This window comes from Ranitomeya imitator, chromosome 4, assembly GCF_032444005.1.
Source record: "Ranitomeya imitator isolate aRanImi1 chromosome 4, aRanImi1.pri, whole genome shotgun sequence".
Taxonomy (NCBI): Eukaryota; Metazoa; Chordata; class Amphibia; order Anura; family Dendrobatidae; genus Ranitomeya; species Ranitomeya imitator.
In genome coordinates this window covers 54,940,467-54,965,163 of record NC_091285.1, presented here as the reverse complement: position 1 = coordinate 54,965,163, position 24,697 = coordinate 54,940,467, and the positions used below count along the sequence as shown (strand labels likewise).

General features: G+C 37.9%; 4 protein-coding genes across 4 annotated transcripts in view; all 4 read left to right on the top strand.

Moving 5' to 3' along the window:
* Nucleotides 1–613: 613 nt before the first annotated feature.
* LOC138675454 (protocadherin gamma-A4-like) overlaps nucleotides 614–24,697 on the top strand; it is a 732,953-nt gene continuing 708,869 nt past the window's right edge. Inside the window, exon 1 of the mRNA XM_069763694.1 lies at nucleotides 614–3,031. Coding sequence (XP_069619795.1) covers nucleotides 650–3,031 — 2,382 coding nt within the window. The 5' untranslated portion in view covers nucleotides 614–649. The remainder of the gene's footprint in view (nucleotides 3,032–24,697) is intronic.
* LOC138673793 (protocadherin gamma-B2-like) lies at nucleotides 6,963–9,443 on the top strand. Its single transcript, XM_069761838.1, has 2 exons — nucleotides 6,963–9,356; nucleotides 9,429–9,443. Exons 1-2 carry the CDS (start codon nucleotides 6,984–6,986, stop codon nucleotides 9,441–9,443), a joined length of 2,388 nt encoding a protein of 795 aa, XP_069617939.1. The 5' UTR covers nucleotides 6,963–6,983.
* On the top strand, nucleotides 11,090–13,468 carry LOC138673792 (protocadherin gamma-B2-like). Its single transcript, XM_069761837.1, has one exon. It carries the CDS (start codon nucleotides 11,090–11,092, stop codon nucleotides 13,466–13,468), a length of 2,379 nt encoding a protein of 792 aa, XP_069617938.1.
* Nucleotides 19,382–21,763, top strand: LOC138673791 (protocadherin gamma-B2-like). The gene has a single exon (XM_069761836.1). The coding sequence runs from the start codon at nucleotides 19,382–19,384 to the stop codon at nucleotides 21,761–21,763; it is 2,382 nt and encodes a 793-aa protein (XP_069617937.1).

Genomic DNA, 24,697 nt, shown 5'->3' with positions numbered 1-24,697 from the left:
ATAAAAGGTTATGCCTGAGTATTGACCAATAAATATGAGGCAGGAAATATACGGTAAATGAATAAAGGAATATAAATATAAAGGAATAAAAAGCAAACACAGTCCTTTATATTTCAGATGACATTTTATACCTCCAGTGCAGCACATATTTAACAATTTTTTTTATTATGTGTTTTATTAATATTTGTTTATAATTAGTGAAAATTAAGAAATATGTCTAAAACATATGTATTAGTTTATTTACACCAATAACATTTCACTAACGCTAACATATTGAAGGTTCAAAGATTTTCAAATACATATAATAATTATTTCTAATTTGATTGCTAATATTCTATAAATAAGTACATTGATTATAAATATTTTCTAAATATTGTAATGGTTCCCATTTTATACAGTTTATTTGTAGTACCTGAATATATCCTCATGATGGTGCTGTTGCCTAACACTTTACAGAAACGTTCTAACAGCATGAGGCGCTAGTGATATTTTTTTAATACACAGAAATTGCAGATCTGGACAAGAAGCAAGGCTATGTTCTTGAAGATCTCCATTATTTTGTGTGTTGGATAATAACCTCCAATTTTAATCTTTATTTGGATGCTAAGAAAACAATTGCAAGAATTCGGCTTTTTACTATACCCAGGACATGGCTTGGCAAGTACTATTCTTCTACTTTGGTTTCTTTTCTATGGCTGCTCCTAATCAGTTCTACTACTCAATTCTAGAGGAGCTGAAGCTAAATTCTATCATTGGGAACGTTGCAGAAGATTTAGGATTGGACAGTAGTAACCTTAAAATGAGAAAGTTAAGGATTGTTTCTCATCACAGCAGAAATTATTTCAATATCAGCGCAGAAAATGGTAATTTATATGTCAGTGACAGGATAGACAGGGAGGAGATCTGTGGGGCAGAGCCGAGCTGCTTTCTAGATCTTGAAATCTTGGCGGAAAATCCAGTAAATGTTTTTCCTTTAAAAATTGAAATCCAAGATATAAATGACAACCCGCCAAGTTTTTCAAAGGATAGCTTTACTGTGCGGATCAGTGAATCTGCCTTGCCTGGAGCACGGTTTGTTCTTGGGAATGCTCGAGATCCAGATTTAGGATCTAATTCTTTACATAATTATAATCTTACTCCCAATCCATATTTTTCATTGGTAGAAAAATCTGAATCACAAAGGGAATATCCAGAACTCAGCTTAGTGCAATCATTAGATCGTGAGATGCAGCAAAAATATGAACTGACATTGACTGCTTTTGATGGAGGAAAACCTATGAGATCTGGAACAGCAGTAGTCAGGGTTTTGGTTCAGGATGCTAATGACAATTATCCAGTATTCAGTCAAAATAATTATGAAGTGAGTTTAGATGAAAACTTACCAATCAATTATCTAGTTGTTCATCTAAATGCTACTGATAAAGATGAAGGATCCAATGCAGAAATTTCATATTCGTTTAGTCATATCCCGGAAAATGCTCTAAAAGTGTTCACTATGGATTCTCAAACTGGGATCATCAAGACCAAAGGTGAGCTGGACTTTGAAACAACTCAAACTTATGAAATTACAGTAGAAGCCTCTGATGGTGGAGGACTAATTGCACAAAGTTCTGTCTTAATAAATATTATGGATGTCAATGACAATGCTCCTGAGATAACGATTGCGTCACTGTCTACTCCAATTCCAGAGGACTCTGGACTTGGGACTCTTGTGGCTTTAATTAATGTAAAGGATTTGGATTCAGGAAAATATGGAGAGGTGAACTGTGAAATAACCGAAATAAAGACACTCAAACTAGTTCCATCATCTAATAATTATTTCAAGCTTGTAACTGCAGGAGAACTTGACAGAGAGATTATGTCAGCATACAACATCACAATCATAGCAGAAGATGAAGGCTCTCCTCCAATGGTCACTAAGAAAACAGTTCACATTTCTGTCTCGGATGTGAATGATAATGAACCAGTCTTTGATAAACCCCTTTATATTTCCTACATTCCAGAGCACATTCCAGCAGGAACATCAATACAGAATATTCATGCATCTGACCTGGATGAAAATGAGAACGCTAGGGTCATGTATACTATTATCAACAGAAATATTGATGACATCCCAGTGACATCTTATGTTTCCATAAACTCAATGACCGGAGTTCTGTATGCCCAGAGATCCTTTGACTATGAACAGTTGCGGGAATTTCAGTTCCAGGTGATGGCTAAAGACAGTGGATCTCCTCCTCTAAGCAGTAATGTCACAGTGAGGATATGTATCATTGATAAGAATGATAATGCTCCGAAGATCCTCTACCCATCACCAGACACTGAGGGATCAGCATTATTTGAGTTTATTCCTCACTCTGCTGAGAAAGGTTATCTAGTCACCAAAGTGATTGCAGTGGACGCTGACTCTGGACACAACTCCTGGCTCTCCTATCACTTACTACAAGTTCCCGATCCTTCATTATTCACCATTGGCCAATATACTGGGGAAATCAGGATTGGACGAGATCTTCAAGATACAGAGTCTTTAAGACAAAAACTTGTGGTTCTGGTGAAAGATAATGGAGTCCCAGCTCTGTCATCTACAGTCACTTTGAACTTAGTTGTGGCTGACAATTTTCAGCAAGTTGTGCCAGAAATAAGGAGACAACCCAATAACTCAGCAACTGTCTCCAATACCACATTCCACCTTGTAATAGCTATAGGCCTGATCTCTCTGCTATTCATTGTCACAGTGTTAATCACAGTCATCGCTAAATGCAGAAAAACTCACAGTCCAACATCCTTTGATGCTTTCAATAGAAATGTGTATCCTCAGTTCACCCTGGGATGTCCTTCTGAGATCAGTGATACCAGTTTACCTTTCCCATTCTCATATGATGTGTGTGTGACTCTGGACTCCAAGCAGAATGAAATCGCTTATCTGAAACCAGTGCAGAACGTCCCCACAGAGAATCTCATAGACACCGAAGTTGCAGCTCCTGGAACTGATTCTGTAAATGTCAGTTTGCCTTCAAGCAACAATATCCAGGTAGGAAGCAGAAAATTATGTTTGAAAATTATATTATTATAAATTCACTCTTAGGGGACAATTCATTAAGACTGGACTTGTGCATGCCAATATTAATAATGGGGCTTGCTTGAGTACAGTGCACTGAATTCATTAAGCGACTCAAACTTCTTTAATGAATTGTGCGCATTTATTTTACGGCATGTGCCCCCACTGGAAATGTAATCCAGTCAAGGCTCGGAGTACATTTCTGAAGTTTTAACTTTTCATGAATTTGACTGGCGCCCATGTTACTCTTATGTTAGCATAGCTACTAGAGACTGACTCGTAATCGCCAAATGTTGCAATATTTTGCGCAACTTCCAAATTGCGCAAAATTATTATGACTCGCTAAGGTCATTTTATGTCCTAAAATATTACTGAATTGACTCCATAGTGTTTCTATGTTGTCTATAGTTCCATTTGCTGTTTAATAACATAGCTTATGAAAAGGCAATATCTGTGCGCTATCGCTACTTTACTGACAGGTAGTTTGAGGAGAAATATTGCACAAATGTAGATATGAAGGGATGTCCAGTTGGCACTTAAATTTGGAAGCCCCTTTCAGCTAAGGCAATATGGATAAATCATGTGCATAGTTTCAATGTGTGGGGATAATTGATAAATATATGTAAATAAATCCAGGAATGGGAAATATGCTGAATGATAAAACTCAGAGAAAACTGTAAAAAATTGGTCCTATAGGATCAGTATAGATGTTCCACAGGTGGCATGAGGGATTCTTCTTGCTATTAACAATGTTAAAAAACATGTAGGAATATGGTCTGATCATACCACAGCTCTTGGGCAAGGGAAGAAGCAAAAGAGAGTTTACAGACAAGACAGCATGGGATCACAGCTGATTCTTTATGTGAGGTAAAGCATTTACTGCTTGTTCTACTACAGTCAGGGACATGTTTTACCTCACAGAAAGAATCAGCTGTGATTCCATGCTGTCTTGTCTGTATACTTTTTTGATTCCTCCCCTACTGTCCAGTCTGTATAAACTCTTTTGCTTCCTCCCCTGCCCAGGAGCTGTGGTATGATCAGACCATGTCCCTGTACGGTCAGACACAGGCTTTACACAGTACACAGCAGGGGCACATTTATAAGATTATCTCAGCACAGGAAAATTTTTTATAACACATCCAATTGCGGAACTTATTTTTGTGCCAAGATCTATTAATAAAAATGAATGTTGTCAGTGGGAAAACTCCTTAGAGTCAACAAAAAACCTAAACATTCTTGATATCGCCATAATTATTCTAACCTGGAGATTAATGTTTTACCACTATTCTCAATTGCACTTTGAACATTGTAAAAACAAAATACAAAAATTAACTTAGAATTTTCCAGTTGATGATATGGTAAACTGATTGCTGTATTTCAAAATTTCAACTTGACCCGCAGAGAAAAAAAACCCTCATATGGCTATGTTGGGGGAAAAAAAAGTTATGCCTCTTGAAAAAAGGGGTAGAGAAAAATGTAAGCAAAAAAATGAAAACTTTCCAAGGGTTAAATTCTTTGGTGCCTTATAATTACGTCAGTAGTTTTTACTCAATAATTTGTTTACATTTCATTGCGTTCCAAGAGGAAAAGTATTTTTGTCATTGGTATTATTTTGAGGTGCATACTGTATAACTTTTTAAATAATTTTTAGTTCTGTTTTATTCAAGTGATATGAATAAAAAATAGCAATTTTGATTATTTTTTAATTACATCAGTCATTATGTGGGATAAATAATGTGTTAATTGTATAATTATGGTCGTTATGGATGCTGCTATAAAATATTTATAGTTGATTAAATTGCTTTCATTTGACCGTATGAAGCCTTGATGGTAATGTCAACATCTGACAGAGCCTACTTTGGGTATAAAGATGGTGGACTTATGCAGCAGAAGCCCAGTGGGATCCTGCAGTTCTGTCACTGGGAGCCAACCGGGTGATAAATGGAGACCTCTTTATCTAACCACATAGATGCAGTGGTCAGAATTGGCCAAGGCAACTAACTTGTTAAAGAGATAGAATTACAGTTATCTTTGGTGGCTGCTGTATGAATGGGGTGTATGATAGAGGTTGTAAAATACAACTCCTGTGCCATCACGGTGTCCATGTTTTACAGTGGTTTACAGGAACCTTAGTGGAGCTAAATAAGAACAATAAGAATAATAATAATCTTTATTTTTATATAGCGCTAACATATTCTGCAGCACTTTACAGTTTACACATATAATCATCGCTGTCCCCGATGGGGCTCACAATCTAAATTCCCTATCAGTATGTCTTTTCAATGTGGGAGGAAACCAAAGAACATAGAGGAAACCCACGCAAACACGGGGACAACATACACACTCCTTGCAGATGTTGTCCTCGGGGGGTTTGAACCCAGGACTCCAGCGCTGCAAGGCTGCAGTGCTAACCACATGAACAAGGACTTGGGCCCGGATGTGCTGCATCCAAGATTTCAGTTATTGCTGGTACTGTACCCAGTGACTGGTGCAAAGCTAATGTGGTGGACATCTTCAAAAAAGGATTTTTACCACTATCAGATTCCCTTTAAGTTCTTTAATACAAACACAACCAAAATAATATCAAAGTGACCTATGGGTAAACCGATTGTTACTGTTCTTCACTGCTTGGCTGCCAGACACTATCTGTAATGTTTAGTCAGTATTTTGTAGCTTTCTCTCCCTCTTTCTATGGCTTAGCTGTAAGCTAGGATGTTCTCTCACTATCCTGATTCACCACAAAATGGCTGTTACATTCCCTGCATCATACTAAACAAAATACACTTGGTATGTACAATGTTTTGTTTTATAGTTAAAAAATGTATATACATTCTGAAAACAATATGTAAGCTGGTGATATAAGCTTTACTTGGAAATTAAAGGGCAGATTGATGAATTGGTAGCAATAAGGTCTTCCAAACCCTGAATATTGAGAAAGTCGTGCATTCTCCCATCTGTCCCCAACTTTATACTAACACACATTGTGTAGGCTACTAAATAGAAATATACATGGTCATAAAAACCAACCCAAGACTGCAAAGTGAGGTTGAATGAGGTTTGTTGTTTGTCTACACAGATGCCGTATTAAAAAAATCAGTTTTTAAATCAAGTCCTAGTGCAATATTACTTTTTGATATTAGACCTTTTTTTTGCAAAGATGTATAGGACCTTCTAACACTTCTTTCACTATTAAATGTCCATTTTATTTATCTTTTATGGATATTAAAGCTTCAAATAATGTAAATAATGAAATGGATTTTTTTTCAGGCCATTACATTGCACTATTATCTGTGCACTTTAGGTAGATTTTGTTACAGAGGTAATATTGTTGTCTTTCTCCTGAAAATTGTTCATTACTTGGTAAGTATTCTTTCAAGCCTTTTTATCCAATACGGCACTTTAACACTTTTGAGCATTGTGTTATTCTGGTGACTTCTATGGATGTGCCAGTTCTTACTCTATGTCAGGGTGTAATACATAAATTGATACATTTTTTTTAATATATACAATTATTTGTTTTTTGCATAGATACAACTTAAGAATCACAGAATCATTGGAACTGTCTATTCAAAAATAGTTAAAACATATAATTTTGTTATTTGCTACGTTTTTTTCAATTTATAAACTAACAAGTTAAAAGAGTAATCTAATATAAGAATATTCTTAGTTTTATAAAAATGGATTTGTAATTCTTACATTTCGCCTCATGATGTCAGTGTTGGATAAGATGGCAGAGAAGCGGAATATTCTGTGTGGAGCTGCGGATACTTACTATATTCATACACAGCAGACCCTAGACAAGGATAGTGGCATTCCCACTCCTGCTCTTTGTATGTGGACACTTTTCTTCCTATAATTCAGGATTAAACATTACAGTTTTCCTTGGATTCTTATGGAAAGTGAAGACTCCTCTTCTATAGACAGCATGGCTTGGCAAGTATTATTTCTCTGCTTTACTTTATTTTCTGTGGCTGCTTCTAATCCACTCCACTATTCGATTCCAGAAGAGATGAAGATAAATGCTGCAGTTGGGAATTTAGTGAAAGATTTGGGATTAACTACCAATGAATTAGAAATCAGAAAGTTAAGAATTGTTTCTCATAATAACAGGAATTATTTCAACGTGAGTTTAGAAAATGGAAACTTATATGTAAGTGACCGGATAGATAGAGAAGAGCTGTGCGGGTCCGAGCAGATCTGCATCATGGACCTTGAGATTCTGGCTGAAAATCCTGTGAATGTTTATCCGGTCAAGATTGAAATCCAAGATATTAATGATAATTCACCAACATTTTCTCACGATGTGTTGGAGCTGAGAATAAGCGAGTCCGCTTCTCCCGGTTCAAGTTTTATTTTGGGAAATGCGCTTGATCCAGATATTGGCACTAATTCCTTACAGAGCTATACTTTGAGCTCAAATTCATATTTCTCCTTATTGGAAAAAACTGACAGCGAAGGAACAAAACATCCTGAGCTGATCTTGGAACAAAGTCTGGATCGTGAAAAGCAAAAACAATATACATTAATTCTAACGGCATCTGATGGTGGAAAACCTCTGAAAACTGGAACTGCATGCATTACAATTGTTGTACAAGACGCAAATGACAATTATCCTGTTTTTAGTCAAGATACTTATAGAATCCATTTAAGTGAAAATTCTCCACTTGGTTCTCTTGTCCTTCAACTCAATGCCACAGACAAAGATGAAGGATCCAATGGGGAAGTTACATATTCATTTAATCATATTCCTGAAAAAGCACTTGATGTTTTTATTTTGGATTCTCAATCTGGAGCCATTAACACAAAAGGAGAACTGGATTATGAAATAACGAAAACTTACCAGATGACTGTCAAAGCTACAGATGGTGGAGGACTTCTTGCCAAATGTACTCTAATAATACAGATTGACGATGTCAATGATAATGCCCCAGAAGTAATGCTCGCTTCACTATCAACACCTATTCCAGAGGATTCGGTACCCGGGACACTTGTGGCATTAATTCATGTTAAGGATTTAGATTCTGGGAAAAATGGTGATGTTACGTGTCAAATATCAGAAACTATTACATTTACATTGATTCCATCATCTAATAATTACTACAAACTTGTGACAGCAGCGTACTTTGATAGAGAGAAAATATCTACCTATAACATCACAATCATTGCTGAGGATGAAGGATCTCCTCCAATGCTCACAAAGAAAACAGTACATATAATTGTTTCAGATACCAATGACAATTCACCAAATTTTGAAAAATCTGTTTATACTGCTTACATTTTGGAGCAAACCACAGCGGGAGCTTCAGTGCTTCGTGTCCATGCATCAGACCCAGATGACAGTGAAAATGCTCGGATAATATATTCCATATTAAATATAGATATAGATAATATTCCGGTATCTTCTTATGTTTCCATAAACTCAATGACTGGAGTTCTCTACGCCCAGAGATTATTTGACTATGAACAGTTGCGGGAATTTCAGTTCCAGGTGATGGCTAAAGACAGTGGATCTCCTGCTCTAAGCAGTAATGTCACGGTGAGGATATGCATCATTGATAAGAATGATAATGCTCCGAAGATCCTCTACCCATCACCAGACACTGAGGGATCAGCATTATTTGAGTTTATTCCTCACTCTGCTGAGAAAGGTTATCTAGTCACCAAAGTGATTGCAGTGGACGCTGACTCTGGACACAATGCCTGGCTCTCCTATCACTTACTACAAGTTCCCGATCCTTCATTATTCACCATTGGTCAATATACTGGGGAAATCAGGATTGGACAAGATCTTCCAGATATAGAGTCTTTGAGGCAAAAAGTTGTGGTTCTGGTTAAAGATAATGGTGTTCCATCTCTGTCATCTACAGTCTCTATAACTTTAGTCATGGCAGAAACCTTTCAGCAAGTTTTACCAGAGATAAAGCGTCATCCAAGTACATCAAGTATTCCTTCTAATGCTACCTTCTACCTTGTAATCGCCATATCTCTGATTTCCTTATTGTTCATTATAACAGTATTGATTGCAGTTATTATTAAGTGTCGGAAGTCAAGTATGCCACCATCATTTGGGCCTTACAGTAGAAACGTGTATCCTCAGTTCACCCTGGGATGTCCTTCTGAGATCAGTGATACCAGTTTACCTTTCCCATTCTCATATGATGTGTGTGTGACTCTGGACTCCAAGCAGAATGAAATCGCTTATCTGAAACCAGTGCAGAACGTCCCCACAGAGAATCTCATAGATACTGGTGACTCTGTCATTGTCGGTGGCAATGTGTCTACTGAACAAGTTACACAGGTAAGATATATTTTTCACTTAGTTTGAAAAACCGTAGAACTGGTTTTAGTCTATTTTATTTAATGTTCATAGGCAAAGAGTTTATAAAATGTTATATGAACTATTAAAACAGTAAAACTACACCAAGATGATGCAAAACCCAATCACATACGATACATTAATTTCACAACTCAGGTTCTACTTAGAGATGAAATGAAAATGTGTAAGCATTTGTTTTAATGTATATGTGGCTTATGTGTAAGAGCAAGAAGCTTTGATCAGCCAAAACTTTGCATAACAGAGGGCTTCATTGAATCAGGCAGCAGTACAACAGTGATGCTGAAGTTCTGTGTACATTGGATATGGAATGAAAATATATGGAGATAAAGTTCAGTAATTTTACTACTAAGAGTGACTGGTTTATTAAATATTTCTGATCCTGTAGTGTCCTGTAGATGATTATGTATCTGCTGTTTAAAGAGAGTATGGCGGACTTAGGAGAGGAACTAATTGCTGTTGAACTGTTTTCTAGGGCTATATCAATTGCTTTATGAATTATGTGAATAAAACTATCTAAAGTGGCATGTAAAAGTTTAATTCAAAACTACTGTTATTTTAAACAGTTAAAAAAGTTGAAGATGAAATGATCTCTAAAAGGGCAAAAGTTAAAGATGACAAATTTTATTTGTATTTTAGGAAAAAATAGAAAAACATATTGCAATTACTTACATTTAAAAAATGTCAAAAAGGAAAATGGGCCGATGCAAACGTTTGGGCACCCTTGGAAATTTGTGTGCTTAAACAACTTTGACCAAGGTTTCAGTCCCTAATTAGCCTGTTAGGGTTATGGCTTGTTCACTATGATCATAAGGAAAGGCCCAGTGATGCAGATTTCCAAGCTTTATAAAACCTCCTGCAATCTTGTGCCAAAAAACAGCAGCCATGGGTTCTTCTAAGCAAGCATGAAAGTGGTAGAGGCCTATAAAGCAGGAGAAGGCTATAACAAGATAGCGATCTATTATGATACACCTCACTCCGTAGACCACAATATGGTGCACAGAGAAAGGATACCAATCCTAGCAAATACTTTTAAGAAAATTCTGACGCTCAAAAATCAGCATCAAGTTACATTTATTTGAAGTATAACAATCCCAATGGTTATGTTACGTTTCGGTCTTGACTCAGACCTTCTTGGGACTGGGATACAAATAGTAAAACAAAAATTCACAATTAGATTTAATATTAAAAAAATAACAAATAATAAATAGATGAGGCAGTACAAATGGTAATTAGTACAACCAGAATGTAGACAGAATCTAGACAATATATAAAGTAGAACAATCAAACAGGTGGCACAACAAAGTATTATGTAGAATCCCAATGACAAAGAGATCTACATATATGTTGTGCCCCCTGTTTGATCGTTCTACTTTATATATTGTCTAGATTCTGTCTACATTCTGGTTGTACTATTTACCGTTATAATATTTCTTGAGGAACGTTTGCTGGTAGAACCTACATTTTTCCTCATGATGGTGGTATTACCTAACAATACGCATAAGTCATTCGAATAGTGTGTGGCGCTTGTAATTCTTTAAAAGCACAGACATTGCAGATCAGGACAAGGAGCAAGGCTGGATTTCTGTTTGTCTCTCTTGTATTGTGTTTTGGATAATAACCTCCAGTTTTTAGCTTTATTTGGAAGCTATTTGGAGTCCAGCTGCAAGAATTCGGCTTTTTACTATACCCAGGACATGGCTTGGCAAGTACTATTCTTCTACTTTGGTTTCTTTTCTATGGCTGCTCCTAATCAGTTCTACTACTCAATTCTAGAGGAGCTGAAGCTAAATTCTATCATTGGGAACGTTGCAGAAGATTTGGGATTGGACAGCAGCAACCTTAAAATGAGAAAGTTAAGGATTGTTTCTCATCACAGCAGAAATTATTTCAATATCAGCGCAGAAAATGGTAATTTATATGTCAGTGACAGGATAGACAGGGAGGAGATCTGTGGGGCAGAGCAGAGCTGCTTTCTAGATCTTGAAATTTTGGCAGAAAATCCAGTAAATGTTTATTCTGTTCAAGTTGAAATCCAAGATATAAATGATAATCCGCCAATCTTCCCAAATGAAATATTTAATCTAAGAATAAGTGAATCTTCATTGCCTGGAGCAAGATTTGTTTTAGAACATGCGCGAGATCCAGATTTAGGCACCAATTCTTTACAAAGTTATAGTCTAAGTCCCAATTTATACTTTTCATTGGTGGAAAAACATGAGATTGGAATAGAATATCTTGAACTTACCTTAGTGCAATCTTTGGATCGTGAAAAGCAGCAACGATATGAATTTATTTTAGCTGCTTCCGATGGAGGAAAACCTATCAAAACTGGAATTGCAATTATCAAGATTGATGTTCAAGACATAAATGACAATTATCCAGTATTTAGTCTAAAACATTATAAAATTAGTTTAGATGAAAACTTACCAATTGGATATGTAGCTTTACAATTGAACGCCAGTGATAAAGATGAAGGATCCAATGCAGAAATTTCATATTCATTTAGTCACATTCCTGAAAGTGCAAAACAAGTATTTACTATTGATTCTCAAACTGGAGTCATTAAGACAATAGGAAAACTAGACTATGAAACAGCACAGACCTATGAATTGACGGTGGAAGCTACTGATGGTGGAGGTCTAGTTGCAAAATGTTCTGTTCCAATACAAATTTTGGATCTTAACGACAATGCTCCTGAGATAACGATTACGTCACTGTCTACTCCAATTCCAGAGGATTCTGCACCTGGGACGCTCGTAGCATTGATTAATGTAAAGGATTTGGATTCTGGTAAAAATGGAGACGTGAACTGTCAAATAACAGAAATGAAGGCACTTAAGTTAGCTCCATCGTCCAATAATTATTACAAGCTTGTAACTGCAGGAGAACTTGACAGAGAGACGACGTCAGCATACAACATCACAATCATAGCAGAAGATGAAGGCTCTCCTCCAATGGTCACTAAGAAAACAGTTCACATTACTGTCTCAGATGTGAATGATAATGAACCAGTTTTTGGAAAACCTTTTTATATTTCTCATATTCTAGAGCACATTCCAGCAGGAGCATCAATACAGAATATTCATGCATCTGACCTGGATGAAAATGAGAATGCTAGGGTCACTTATACCATCATTAGCCAAAATATTGATGACATTCCAGTAACATCTTATGTCTCCATAAACTCAATGACAGGAGTTCTCTACGCCCAGAGATCATTTGACTATGAACAGTTGCGGGAATTTCAGTTCCAGGTGATGGCTAAAGACAGTGGATCTCCTCCTCTAAGCAGTAATGTCACAGTGAGGATATGTATCATTGATAAGAATGATAATGCTCCGAAGATCCTCTACCCATCACCAGACACTGAGGGATCAGCATTATTTGAGTTTATTCCTCACTCTGCTGAGAAAGGTTATCTAGTCACCAAAGTGATTGCAGTGGACGCTGACTCTGGACACAACGCCTGGCTCTCCTATCACTTACTACAAGTTCCCGATCCTTCCATTTTAACCATTGGTCAATATACTGGGGAAATCAGAATCGGAAGAGATCTTCCAGATATAGAAACTTTAAGGCAAAAGATTGTAGTCCTAGTAAAAGATAATGGCGTACCATCTCTGTCATCTACAGTCACTTTGAACTTGGTTGTGGCAGAAAATTTTCAGCAAGTTGTGCCAGAAATAAGACGTCAACCCAATAACTCAGCAACTGCCTCCAATACCACATTCTACCTTGTAGTAGCTATAGGTCTGATCTCTCTGTTATTCATTGTCACAGTGTTAATCACAGTCATCGCTAAATGCAGAAAAACTCACAGTCCAACATCCTTTGATGCTTTCAATAGAAACGTGTATCCTCAGTTCACCCTGGGATGTCCTTCTGAGATCAGTGATACCAGTTTACCTTTCCCATTCTCATATGATGTGTGTGTGACTCTGGACTCCAAGCAGAATGAAATCGCTTATCTGAAACCAGTGCAGAACGTCCCCACAGAGAATCTCATAGAAACTGGTGATTCTACGGTTGTTAATAATAGTGGGCCTTCTGAACAAACTACACAGGTAAGGTAGAGTTTTTATCTATGTTCTTCAAACTTCTGAAATAGGTATTATATCAAGCTACTTTCTTGTAAGTTGCATAGGACATTTAAAGTAGACTAGGCATATGAAAATGAGCTGTAATAAGAATTTACATTTATAATATTAAATATATTTTTACTGTTTTACTTCCATGGTCTTGTAATTATAGTATTAAAGGTTGAACCACACATTTCCTTAAAGTAACAATATACTGTAAACCATACTAGCTTTTAATTTCTGCATGTGGAAGCATTTATTTTAAGATATTGTCTGTGGTCAAATCACTTTCCTCGCTAACAGAGATGATGAAATCACTTTGATGCAAATTGAAATTGTGTCAAATTTTTTGAATTTCACCAAACCTGGCAACTTTGTGATTTGCTTGTCAGAAATCTCTTTTAAGAAAAATCTAAGTTACAGTTCAATTTGTTTTGATGCTGTACATTCATAATAATATCATGAAATTGTAATGTGACAGAAAGCAATATTGTAGCTCTAGTAAGCAATGTTGGATATCTATATCTTGGGGTCCATTCACATCTTTTTTTATTTGTTTAGAAGATACAACCTGAATTCTAATATGTCCAGGGGTCAACTAGAAAGTAGGGTTGAGCAAAACGGGTCGAAAATATTCAAAAGTCGCCGACTTTTGGCAAGGTCGGATTTCATGAAACCCGACCCGACCCCTGTGTGGGGTCGGCCATGAAGTCGGCGATCTTTTGAATCTAGAATCGGAATTCCGATACCGATTCCCGATATGTTTATATCGGGAATTGGTATTGGAATTCAGATTTAAGTGTAAAATAAAGAATTAAAATAAAAAATATCGCAATACTTACCCTCTGACGCGCCCTGGTACTAACCGGGAACCTTCCTTCCTTAGAATCAGCCTTCCAGGACCTTGCGGTGACGTCGCGGTGACGTCGCGGCTTGTGATTGGCCGCGCGGCCGCCCATGTGACCGCTCACGCGACCAATCACAAGCCGCGACGTCACCGAAGGTCCTGGAAGGGCTGATTCTTAGGAAGGAAGGCTGCCGGAAAGAAGCAGGGCGCGTCCGAGGGTGAGTATATTCCTATTAGGTATATACTCACCCTCGGACGCACCCTGCTTCTTTCCGGCAGCCTTCCTTCCTAAGAATCAGCCCTTCCAGGACCTTCGGTGACTTCGCGGTGACGTCGCGGCTTGTGATTGGTCGCGCGAGCGGTCACATGGGCGGCCGCCCAGCCAATCACAAGCCGCGACGTCACCGCGACATCACCGCAAGGTCCTGGAAGGCTGATTCTAAGGAAGGAAGGTTCCCGGTTAGTACCAGGGCGCGTCAGAGGGTAAGTATTGTGATATTTTTTATTTTAATTCTTTATTTTACACTAAAATATGGATCACAGGGCCTGAAGGAGAGTTTCCGCTCCTTCAGACCCTGTGAACCATGGAAACCCAATGCACTGCATTGGGTTTCAGGTTTCGGCCGACCCCGACCCCGACTTTTTTTTCGTGAAACCCGACCCAATCCTATGAAAGTAAAGGTCGCTCAACCCTACTAGAAAGTGCCTAGTTTTATCTTCTTATATCTATAAATCTGCCAAGGAGCATCCACCTTCTATAGCCGTTCTATGCCTACTATATCTAATCATAGGGGTCTACTAGACATATGGTAGTCAAAACAGTTATTAACAGTGGAGACCATGAGTATCAGATGGTACTGTTTGCTGTCCAACACAGTTCTCCTTAAAGAGTACATTTCATCAATTTTTATGCTGAACTGGATACACAATGTAATAGTGGCTGCAGAGTAGAACAAAACACTTTTTGTATAATTTGCCTCCTGTTGCAGAAATATTAGCAAACAAAGTATTTGGCAACTAATGAGTAAATTGTTGTTAAATCAAAGTACTATAGGCGCTATCAGATCCACTTGGATTTAACACATTTTACTTGTTAGATTCCAAATACTTTGATTTTAAAAGAGTTTGCAAGTGCTGCTTTGAAGTTGTCTGGATTGCTGGATGTGCCAGCTTTAGTGCCCCTGCACTTCTCTTATGTTACAAAAGCTAAGCTGCCTCTGCTTGCAGCCTCAGAGAGTTTACAGTTTGGGCTAGCGGCACCATAATTCCAGCTGTCAATGAAGATCACTCCACCCACCACAAACAAGAAACCGGGCGGTGCACTGCTGATAGATAACTTGGGAAAAGCCTTTAAAATGCAGCTCCGTGACCTTCTGTTTAGGCCTCTGACAGTCCCACCCCTGTCAGGGACCAACTACCTGAGCAGAGCTCAGATAGCAGCTCACTGGGTGAAGCCCAGACAGCTTCTGCCTAACTTCCTATCCAGACCACCAGTTTTACCTAATTGTGAGAAGTGCCCTAATAAATAGGAGCATGGCTCCCCCTGGTGGACTGGAGTGTGAAGTGTGTTGTGTGGTTTGTGATACCTGGTAAAATGATCTCCTTTATTGCCTTCAGACGTAACATCACTCCCCCTAGAGGAGAATGATATTACTGCAATGACCAGGACCCTGGGGCGCTGCAACAGCAGTTTGCAATTTTTACTCAGCAACATCCACTGCTGCCTGTTTCTGGAAAACACCAATGGAGTCAAAAACGTCACTACATCTGTAGATAAATTCCAAAGGGTTATAATTTCCAAAATGTGGTCACTTGAGGGGGAATTCTGCTTTTCTAGCACTTAGGGGCTCTTTATATGGAATCCACAAACTAGTCTAGGAAAATCTGCGCTACCGGAGACAAATGGCGCTTTGTCCCTCTTAATTCACTCCGTATGGCAAAGTAGTACTGTACAGCCACATATGAGGGATTTCTACATTCAGCAGAAATTGTAGGACAAATTTTGATGCCATTTTTACCCATTTCCCAGTGTGGGGCTAACACACAATCTTGTTCATAAAAATGTAAATTATTTTTTCTTCACTACCCATTGGTATAAAAGTTTGTGACACACCTGTGGTGTCAATATAATCACTACACCCCTAGATGAATTTATTGAGCGGTTTAATTGGTAAAATGGGGTCAATTATGTGGGGTTCTGCTGTTCTGGCACCGCAGGGGCTCTGCCAATGTCACATGGCACCCTCAAATCAGTGCAGCAAAATCTGCACTGTAATATGATGCTACTTCCCTTCTGAGCTTTGCACTGTGCCTCAAAAGTAGTTTTCGACCACATATGGGGTATCAGTGAATTCAGAAGAAATTGCACAACAAACTTTGGGGTCCATTTTCTACTTTTGCCCTTAGGAAAATACAAAATTTGTAGGTAAAATAGTTTGTTTTTTGCAGGAAAATGTGATTTTTTTTATTTTCACAGCTTAACGTTACAAATATATGTGAAGCACCTGAGGATTCAAGGTGCTCAATAAACATCTAGATAAGGTCCCAAAGGGGTATATTTTTCAAAATGGTGTCACTTGTGGGGGTTTCTACTGTTTAGGTGCATCAGGTGCTTTTCAAACGCGATATGGCATCCACTAATTATTCCATCAAATTTTGCATTCAAAAAGTCAAATGGCGCTCCTTCCCTTCCAAGCCCTGCTGTGCACCCAAACAGTAGTATTCCCCCACATATGTGGTATTGGCGTACTCAGGAGAAATTGCATAACAAATTGTATGAAGCAATTTCTCTTGTTACTCTTATGAAAATGCAAAATATGGAGCTAAAATACATTTATTTGGGAAAAAATGTGATTTATTTTATTTCCACGGCTCTATGCTATAAACTTCTGTGAAGCACCAGTGGGTTCAAGGTGGTCAATACACTTCTAGATAAGTTCTAGAAGGGGTCTAGTTTCCAAAGTGGTGTCAATTGTGGGCAGTTTCCACTGTTTAGGCACATCAGGGGCTCTTCAAATACAACATGGTGTCCGCTAATTGTTCCATCAAATTTTGCATTTCAAAAGTCAAATGGCGCTGTTTCCCTTTCAAGTCCTGCCGTGCGCCCAAACAGTTGTTTCCCTTCACATATTGGGTAGCGGCGTACTGAGGAGAAATTGCACAAAAAATTGTATTGTGCAATTTCTCATGTTACCTTTATGTAAATGCAAAATTTGGAGCTTAAAAGATTTATTTGGGAAAAATGTGATTTTTTTTTATTTCCATGGCTCTACGTTATAAACGTTTTTGAAGTATTGGGTGTTCAAGGTGCTTACCACACATCTAGATAAGATCCCTAAAGGGTCTAGTTTCCAAATTGGGGTCACTTGTTTGGGCTTCCACTTTTTAGGCACATCGGGGACTCTCCAAACACGGCATGGTGTTTGCAAATGATTTCAGCAAATTTTGCATTCTAAAAGTCAAATGGTGCTACTTCCGTCTGAACCCTGCCGTGCGCCAAAACAGTAGTTTTCCCCCACATATGAAGTATCGGCATGCTCAGGAGAAATGTCACAACAAAACGTATGGTCCATTTTCTCCTGTTACCTTTGCAAAAGTAAAAAAAAATTAGGTCTAAAGAAAATTTTTGTGAATGAAAAATAAATGTTTATTTTTTCCTACCACATTCCAAAAGTTCCTGTGAAGCATCTGAAGGGTTATTAAACTTCTTGAATGTGCTTTTGAGTACCTTGAGGAGTGCAGTTTTTAAAATGGTGTCATTTTGGGGCATTGTCTGTCATATAGGCCCCTCAAAGTCACTTTAAGTGTGATGTGGTCCCTAAAAAAAAGGATTTTGCAAATTTTGTTGTAAAAATTAAAAATTGCTGGTCAACTTTTAACCCTTATAACTTCCTAACAAAAATTATGTTTACAAAATTGTGCTGATGTAAAGTAGACATATGGAAGTGTTATTTCTTAACTATTTTGTGCGGTATGACTCTGATTTAAGGGCAGAAAAATTAAAAGTTTGAAAATTGCAAAATTTACAAAATGTTTTGCCAAATTTCCATTTTTTTCACACATAAACGCAAATCATATTAAAGAAATTTTACCAGTATCATAAAATGCAATATGTCACGAGAAAACTCAGAATCACCAGGTTCCGTTGAAGCATTCCAGGTTTATTATATCATAAAGTGACAGTGGTCAGAATTGTAAAAATTGGCTTGGGCATGAAGGTGAAAACAGGCTCCATCTCAAAGGGGTTAAAATGTTAGTCTCATTCAGGAACATAAAATAAGTAAGTTAAGCCATATGAGTGTAATGGTAAAATATAAAGAACAGCTGAGACTGCAGTTAAGCAACAGATTATTCTGGTCTGGTTACACATTGGGTTATAAAAAAAATGCAAAAAAAATAAAAAGGAAATATGTGCCAATCATAGTAAATGATACAGTGCCCAATTCTACATGGAAAGCAGATGTTGTACACTTCATCATAATAAAATAGCAATTTTAATAAACATAGCTTTCCACAAAAATGATATAAAACAAACATATAAAAGTTGAGGAAACTCATAGAAAAAAAACAGATTAAAGGGTCAGATTATATGAAACATGGTATATATGGCACATAAATATAGTTACAAAATAGATATAGAAAAATTGTTTTATTTCCGTAGTGTAATTTACTAACTAAATAGATTTTAATAATAATGATAGCAAACTTAACATAAAAGATTTAACAATTTCGTCGTATCTTAGTAAGGAAAAGTTGCCTATTCTGCAAAATGAAAAGGTAAATAATAAAGTAAAAACATTTTTCTAATGATAATTTTTTTTAGTGTGCAATTCTTATTTGTAGCATTTTTCTTTTTCCTCATGGTGGTGCTGTTGTCTAACAATTTCAAAATCTATCTGAACAGTGTGTGGAGCTAGTGATTTTTCTATAATATCCAGACATTGCATATCGGAAAAGGAAGCAAGGCTGTGTCTCTGATCGTATTACCCTTCATTTTTTTATCTTTATTTGAATTCTAAGAAAACAACTGCAAGAATTCAGGATTTTACTATACCCAGGACATGGCTTGGCAAGTACTATTTTTCTACTTTGGTTTCTTTTCTATGGCTGCTCCTAATCAGTTCTACTACTCAATTCTAGAGGAGCTGAAGCTAAATTCTATCATTGGGAACGTTGCAGAAGATTTAGGATTGGACAGCAGCAACCTTAAAATGAGAAAGTTAAGGATTGTTTCTCATCACAGCAGAAATTGTTTCAATATCAGCGCAGAAAATGGTAATTTATATGTGAGTGACAGGATAGACAGGGAGGAGATCTGTGGGGCAGAGCTGAGCTGCTTTCTGGATCTTGAGATTTTAGCCGAAAATCCAGTAAATGTTTTTTCTGCAAAAATTGAAATCCAAGATATAAATGATAACCCACCAAGTTTTCCAAATGAAATATTTAATCTAAGAATAAGTGAATCTTCATTGCCTGGAGCAAGATTTGTTTTAGAACATGCGCGAGATCCAGATTTAGGCACCAATTCTTTACAAAGCTATAGTCTAAGTCCCAATTCATACTTCTCACTGGTGGAAAAATCAGACATGGAAAATCCAGAACTTACCTTAGTGCATTCTTTGGATCGTGAAAAGCAGCAAAAATTTGAATTTATTTTAACTGCTTCTGATGGAGGAAAAAGAATTAAAACTGGAACTGCCATGATAAAGATTGAAGTTCAGGATATAAATGACAATTATCCAGTATTTAGTCAAAAAAATTATAAAGTTAGTTTAAATGAAGATTTTCCAATTGGATATGTGGCTTTACAATTGAACGCCAGCGATAAGGATGAAGGATCCAATGCAGAAATCTCATATTCATTTAGTCACATTCCTGAAAGTGCAAAACAAGTATTTACTATTGATTCTCAGAGTGGGATCATAAAAATTATAGGAAAACTAGACTATGAAACAGCACAGACCTATGAGATGATGGTGAAAGCTACTGATGGTGGAGGTCTAGTTTCCAAATGTACTGTCTCTATACAAATTTTGGATCTTAACGACAATGCTCCTGAGATAACGATTACGTCACTGTCTACTCCAATTCCAGAGGATTCTTCACCTGGGACGCTCGTAGCATTGATTAATGTAAAGGATTTGGATTCTGGGAAATATGGAGAAGTGAACTGTCAAATAACAGAAATAAAGGCATTTAAACTAGTTCCATCATCTAATAATTATTACAAGCTTGTAACTGCAGGAGAACTTGACAGAGAGACGACGTCAGCATACAACATCACACTTATAGCAGAAGATGAAGGCTCTCCTCCAATGGTCACTAAGAAAACAGTTCACATTACTGTCTCAGATGTGAATGATAATGAACCAGTTTTTGGAAAACCTTTTTATATTTCTCATATTCTAGAGCACATTCCAGCAGGAGCATCAATACAGAATATTCATGCGTCTGACCTGGATGAAAATGAGAACGCTAGAGTCACTTATACCATCATTAGCCAAAATATTGATGACATCCCAGTGACATCTTATGTCTCCATAAACTCAATGTCTGGAGTTCTCTTCGCCCAGAGATCATTTGACTATGAACAGTTGCGGGAATTTCAGTTCCAGGTGATGGCTAAAGACAGTGGATCTCCTCCTCTAAGCAGTAATGTCACAGTGAGGATATGTGTCATTGATAAGAATGATAATGCTCCGAAGATCCTCTACCCATCACCAGACACTGAGGGATCAGCATTATTTGAGTATATTCCTCACTCTGCTGAGAAAGGTTATCTAGTCACCAAAGTGATTGCAGTGGACGCTGACTCTGGACACAACGCCTGGCTCTCCTATCACTTACTACAAGTTCCCGATCCTTCTATTTTATCCATTGGGCAATATACTGGTGAAATCAGAATTGGAAGAGATCTTCCAGATATAGAAACATTAAGACAAAAAATTGTAGTTCTGGTCAAAGATAATGGCGTACCATCTCTGTCATCTACAGCAACTTTGAACTTGGTTGTAGCAGAAAATTTTCAGCAAGTTGTGCCAGAAATAAGACGTCAACCCAATAACTCAGCAACTGTCTCCAATACCACATTCTACCTTGTAATAGCTATAGGTCTGATCTCTCTGTTATTCATTGTCATAGTGTTAATCACAGTCATCGCTAAATGCCGAAAAACTCACAGTCCAACATCCTTTGATGCTTTCAATAGAAACGTGTATCCTCAGTTCACCCTGGGATGTCCTTCTGAGATCAGTGATACCAGTTTACCTTTCCCATTCTCCTATGATGTGTGTGTGACTCTGGACTCCAAGCAGAATGAAATCGCTTATCTGAAACCAGTGCAGAACGTCCCCACAGAGAATCTCATAGACACTGATGATTCTGCTCATGGAACAGATCCAACAAATGTCCACCTTCCCAAGATCAGCAATGTACAGGTATGAAAGCTAGACTTGCAGTATATTGGTTAATGTTGATACTATTGTTGTGAGTAGGGTTGAGCGAAACGGGTCGAACATTTTCAAAAGTCGCCGACTTTTGGCTAAGTCGGGGTTTCATGAAACCCGATCCGACCCCTGTGCGGGGTCGGCCATGCGGTACGCGACTTTCGCGCCAAAGTCGCGTTTCAATGACGCGAAAAGCGCCATTTCTCAGCCAATGAAGGTAAACGCAGAGTGTGGGCAGCGTGATGACATAGGTCCTGGTCCCCACCATCTTAGAGAAGGGCATTGCAGTGATTGGCTTGCTGTCTGCGACGTCACAGGGGCTATAAAGAGGCGTTCCCGCCGACCGCCATCTTACTGCTGCTGATCTGAGCTTAGGGAGAGGTTGCTGCCGCTTTGTCAGAAGCAGGGATAGCGTTAGGCAGGGTCCATTAACCACAAAACCGCTTGTGCTGCAGCGATTTGCACTGTCCAACACCACCCTCGGTGTGCAGGGACAGTGGAATTTTTTTTTTTTTTTTTTTTCCCCTCAGCGCTGTAGCTCATTGGGCTGCCCTAGAAGGCTCCCTGATAGCTGCATTGCTGTGTGTACGCCGCTGTGCAAACCAACTGCTTTTTTCAAAGCACAAATCCTCTTGTTCCTTCCTTTCTGCACAGCTATCTTTTTTGTTTGTCCACACTTTTTATTTCATTTGTGCATCAGTCCACTCCTTATTGCTGCCTGCCATACCTGGCTGAGATTACTGCAGGCAGGGAGATAGTAGCTGCCTGCCATACCTGGCTGAGATTACTGCAGGCAGGGAGATAGTAATTGTAGGACATTCCCTGTTTTTTTTTTTTTTTTTTTTTTGGTGGGAGATTAAGATTGGCAATTTGGCATTTCTGCTAGAGTGCCATCCCTGTGTGTGCCATCTCTCTCACATAGTGGGCCATAGAAAGCCTTTTCATTTTTCTGTATTTTTTTTTGTGGGGTGTATAAATTCTCCCTGATAAAAATACAGTGGGAGATTAATATTGGCCTTTGGGCTTGTGTGCCAGTCCTGAGTGTGCCATCTCTCTCACAAATAGTGGGCCATAGAAAGCCTATTTTATTTTTTTTTGGGTTTTATAAATTCTCCCTGAAAAAAAGGGAGATTAATATTGGCCTCTGGGCTTCTGTGCCAGTCCTGAGCGTGCCATCTGTGCCAGTCCTGAGCGTCCCATCTCTCTCACAAATAGTGGGCCATAGAAAGCCTATTTAATTTTTTTTTTGGTTTTATAAATTTTCCCTGAAAAAAGGGAGATTAATATTGGCCTCTGGGCTTGTGTGCCAGTTGTGAGCGTGCCATCTGTGCCAGTCCTGAGCGTGCCATCTCTCTCACAAATAGTGGGCCATAGAAAGCCTATTTAATTTTTTTTTTGGTTTTATAAATTTTCCCTGAAAAAAGGGAGATTAATATTGGCCTCTGGGCTTGTGTGCCAGTTGTGAGCGTGCCATCTGTGCCAGTCCTGAGCGTGCCATCTCTCTCACAAATAGTGGGCCATAGAAAGCCTATTTAAATATTTTTTTGGTTTTATAAATTCTCCCAGAAAAAAAGGGAGATTAATATTGGCCTCTGGGCTTCTGTGCCAGTTGTGAGCGTGCCATCTGTGCCAGTCCTGAGCGTGCCATCTCTCTCACAAATAGTGGGCCATAGAAAGCCTATTTAAATATTTTTTTGGTTTTATAAATTCTCCCAGAAAAAAAGGGAGATTAATATTGGCCTCTGGGCTTCTGTGCCAGTCCTGAGCGTGCCATCTGTGCCAGTCCTGAGCGTCCCATCTCTCTCACAAATAGTGGGCCATAGAAAGCCTATTTTATTTTTTTTTTGGGTTTCAGAAATTCTCCCTGGAAAAAAAAAGGGAGATTAATATTGCCCTTTGGGCTTGTGTGCCAGTACTAAGCGTTCCATCTCTCTCTCTCTCTCAGTCAGTGGGCCATAGAACGCATATTTTTGGTTTTATTTGTTTTCTAAATTCTCCCTGAAAAAATCATTTTATTTTATTTGGTTTCTAAATTCTTCCTGATAAAATCATATTTTTTTTATTATTTTTATTTCTAAAGTCTCCCTGAAAAAAAAAAAAAAAAAAAACAACCAAAAAAACAGTGGGAGATTAATATTGGCCTTTCTGCTTGTGTGCCAGTCTTGACTCCTGGGTGTGCCATCTCTCTCTCTCTCTCTCTCTCTCTCTCTCTCTCTCTCTCTCTCTCTCTCCAATTGTGGTCCATAGAAAGCCTATATTTTTTTTCCTTGATTTGGGTTCTAAAATCTACCAGAGAAAATAACTACATCAATCATTGGTAGAAAAATATTGGCCTCTGGGTTTGTGTGCCACTCCTGACTCCTGTGTGCGTCATCTCTCAGTCAGTGGGCCATAGAACGCCTATTTTTGGTTTTATTTGTTTTCTAAATTCTCCCTGAAAAAATTATTTTATTTTATTTGGTTTCTAAATTCTTCCTGATAAAATCATATTTTTTTTATTATTTTTTTTTCTAAAGTCTCCCTGAAAAAAAAAAAAAAAAACAGTGGGAGATTAATATTGGCCTTTCTGCTTGTGTGCCAGTCTTGACTCCTGGGTGCGTCATCTCTCAGTCAGTGGGCCATAGAACGCCTATTTTTGGTTTTATTTGTTTTATAAATTCTCCCTGAAAAAATCATTTTATTTTATTTGGTTTCTAAATTCTTCCTGATAAAATCATATTTTTTTTATTATTTTTTTTTCTAAAGTCTCCCTGAAAAAAAAAAAAAAAACAGTGGGAGATTAATATTGGCCTTTCTGCTTGTGTGCCAGTCTTGACTCCTGGGTGCGTCATCTCTCAGTCAGTGGGCCATAGAACGCCTATTTTTGGTTTTATTTGTTTTATAAATTCTCCCTGAAAAAATCATTTTATTTTATTTGGTTTCTAAATTCTT

Coding starts and splice junctions, on each gene's coding strand:
- LOC138673793 (XM_069761838.1), top strand. CDS start 6,984: ATGGCTTGGCAAGTATTATTTCTCTGCTTTACTTTATTTTCTGTGGCT.
- LOC138673791 (XM_069761836.1), top strand. CDS start 19,382: ATGGCTTGGCAAGTACTATTTTTCTACTTTGGTTTCTTTTCTATGGCT.
- LOC138673792 (XM_069761837.1), top strand. CDS start 11,090: ATGGCTTGGCAAGTACTATTCTTCTACTTTGGTTTCTTTTCTATGGCT.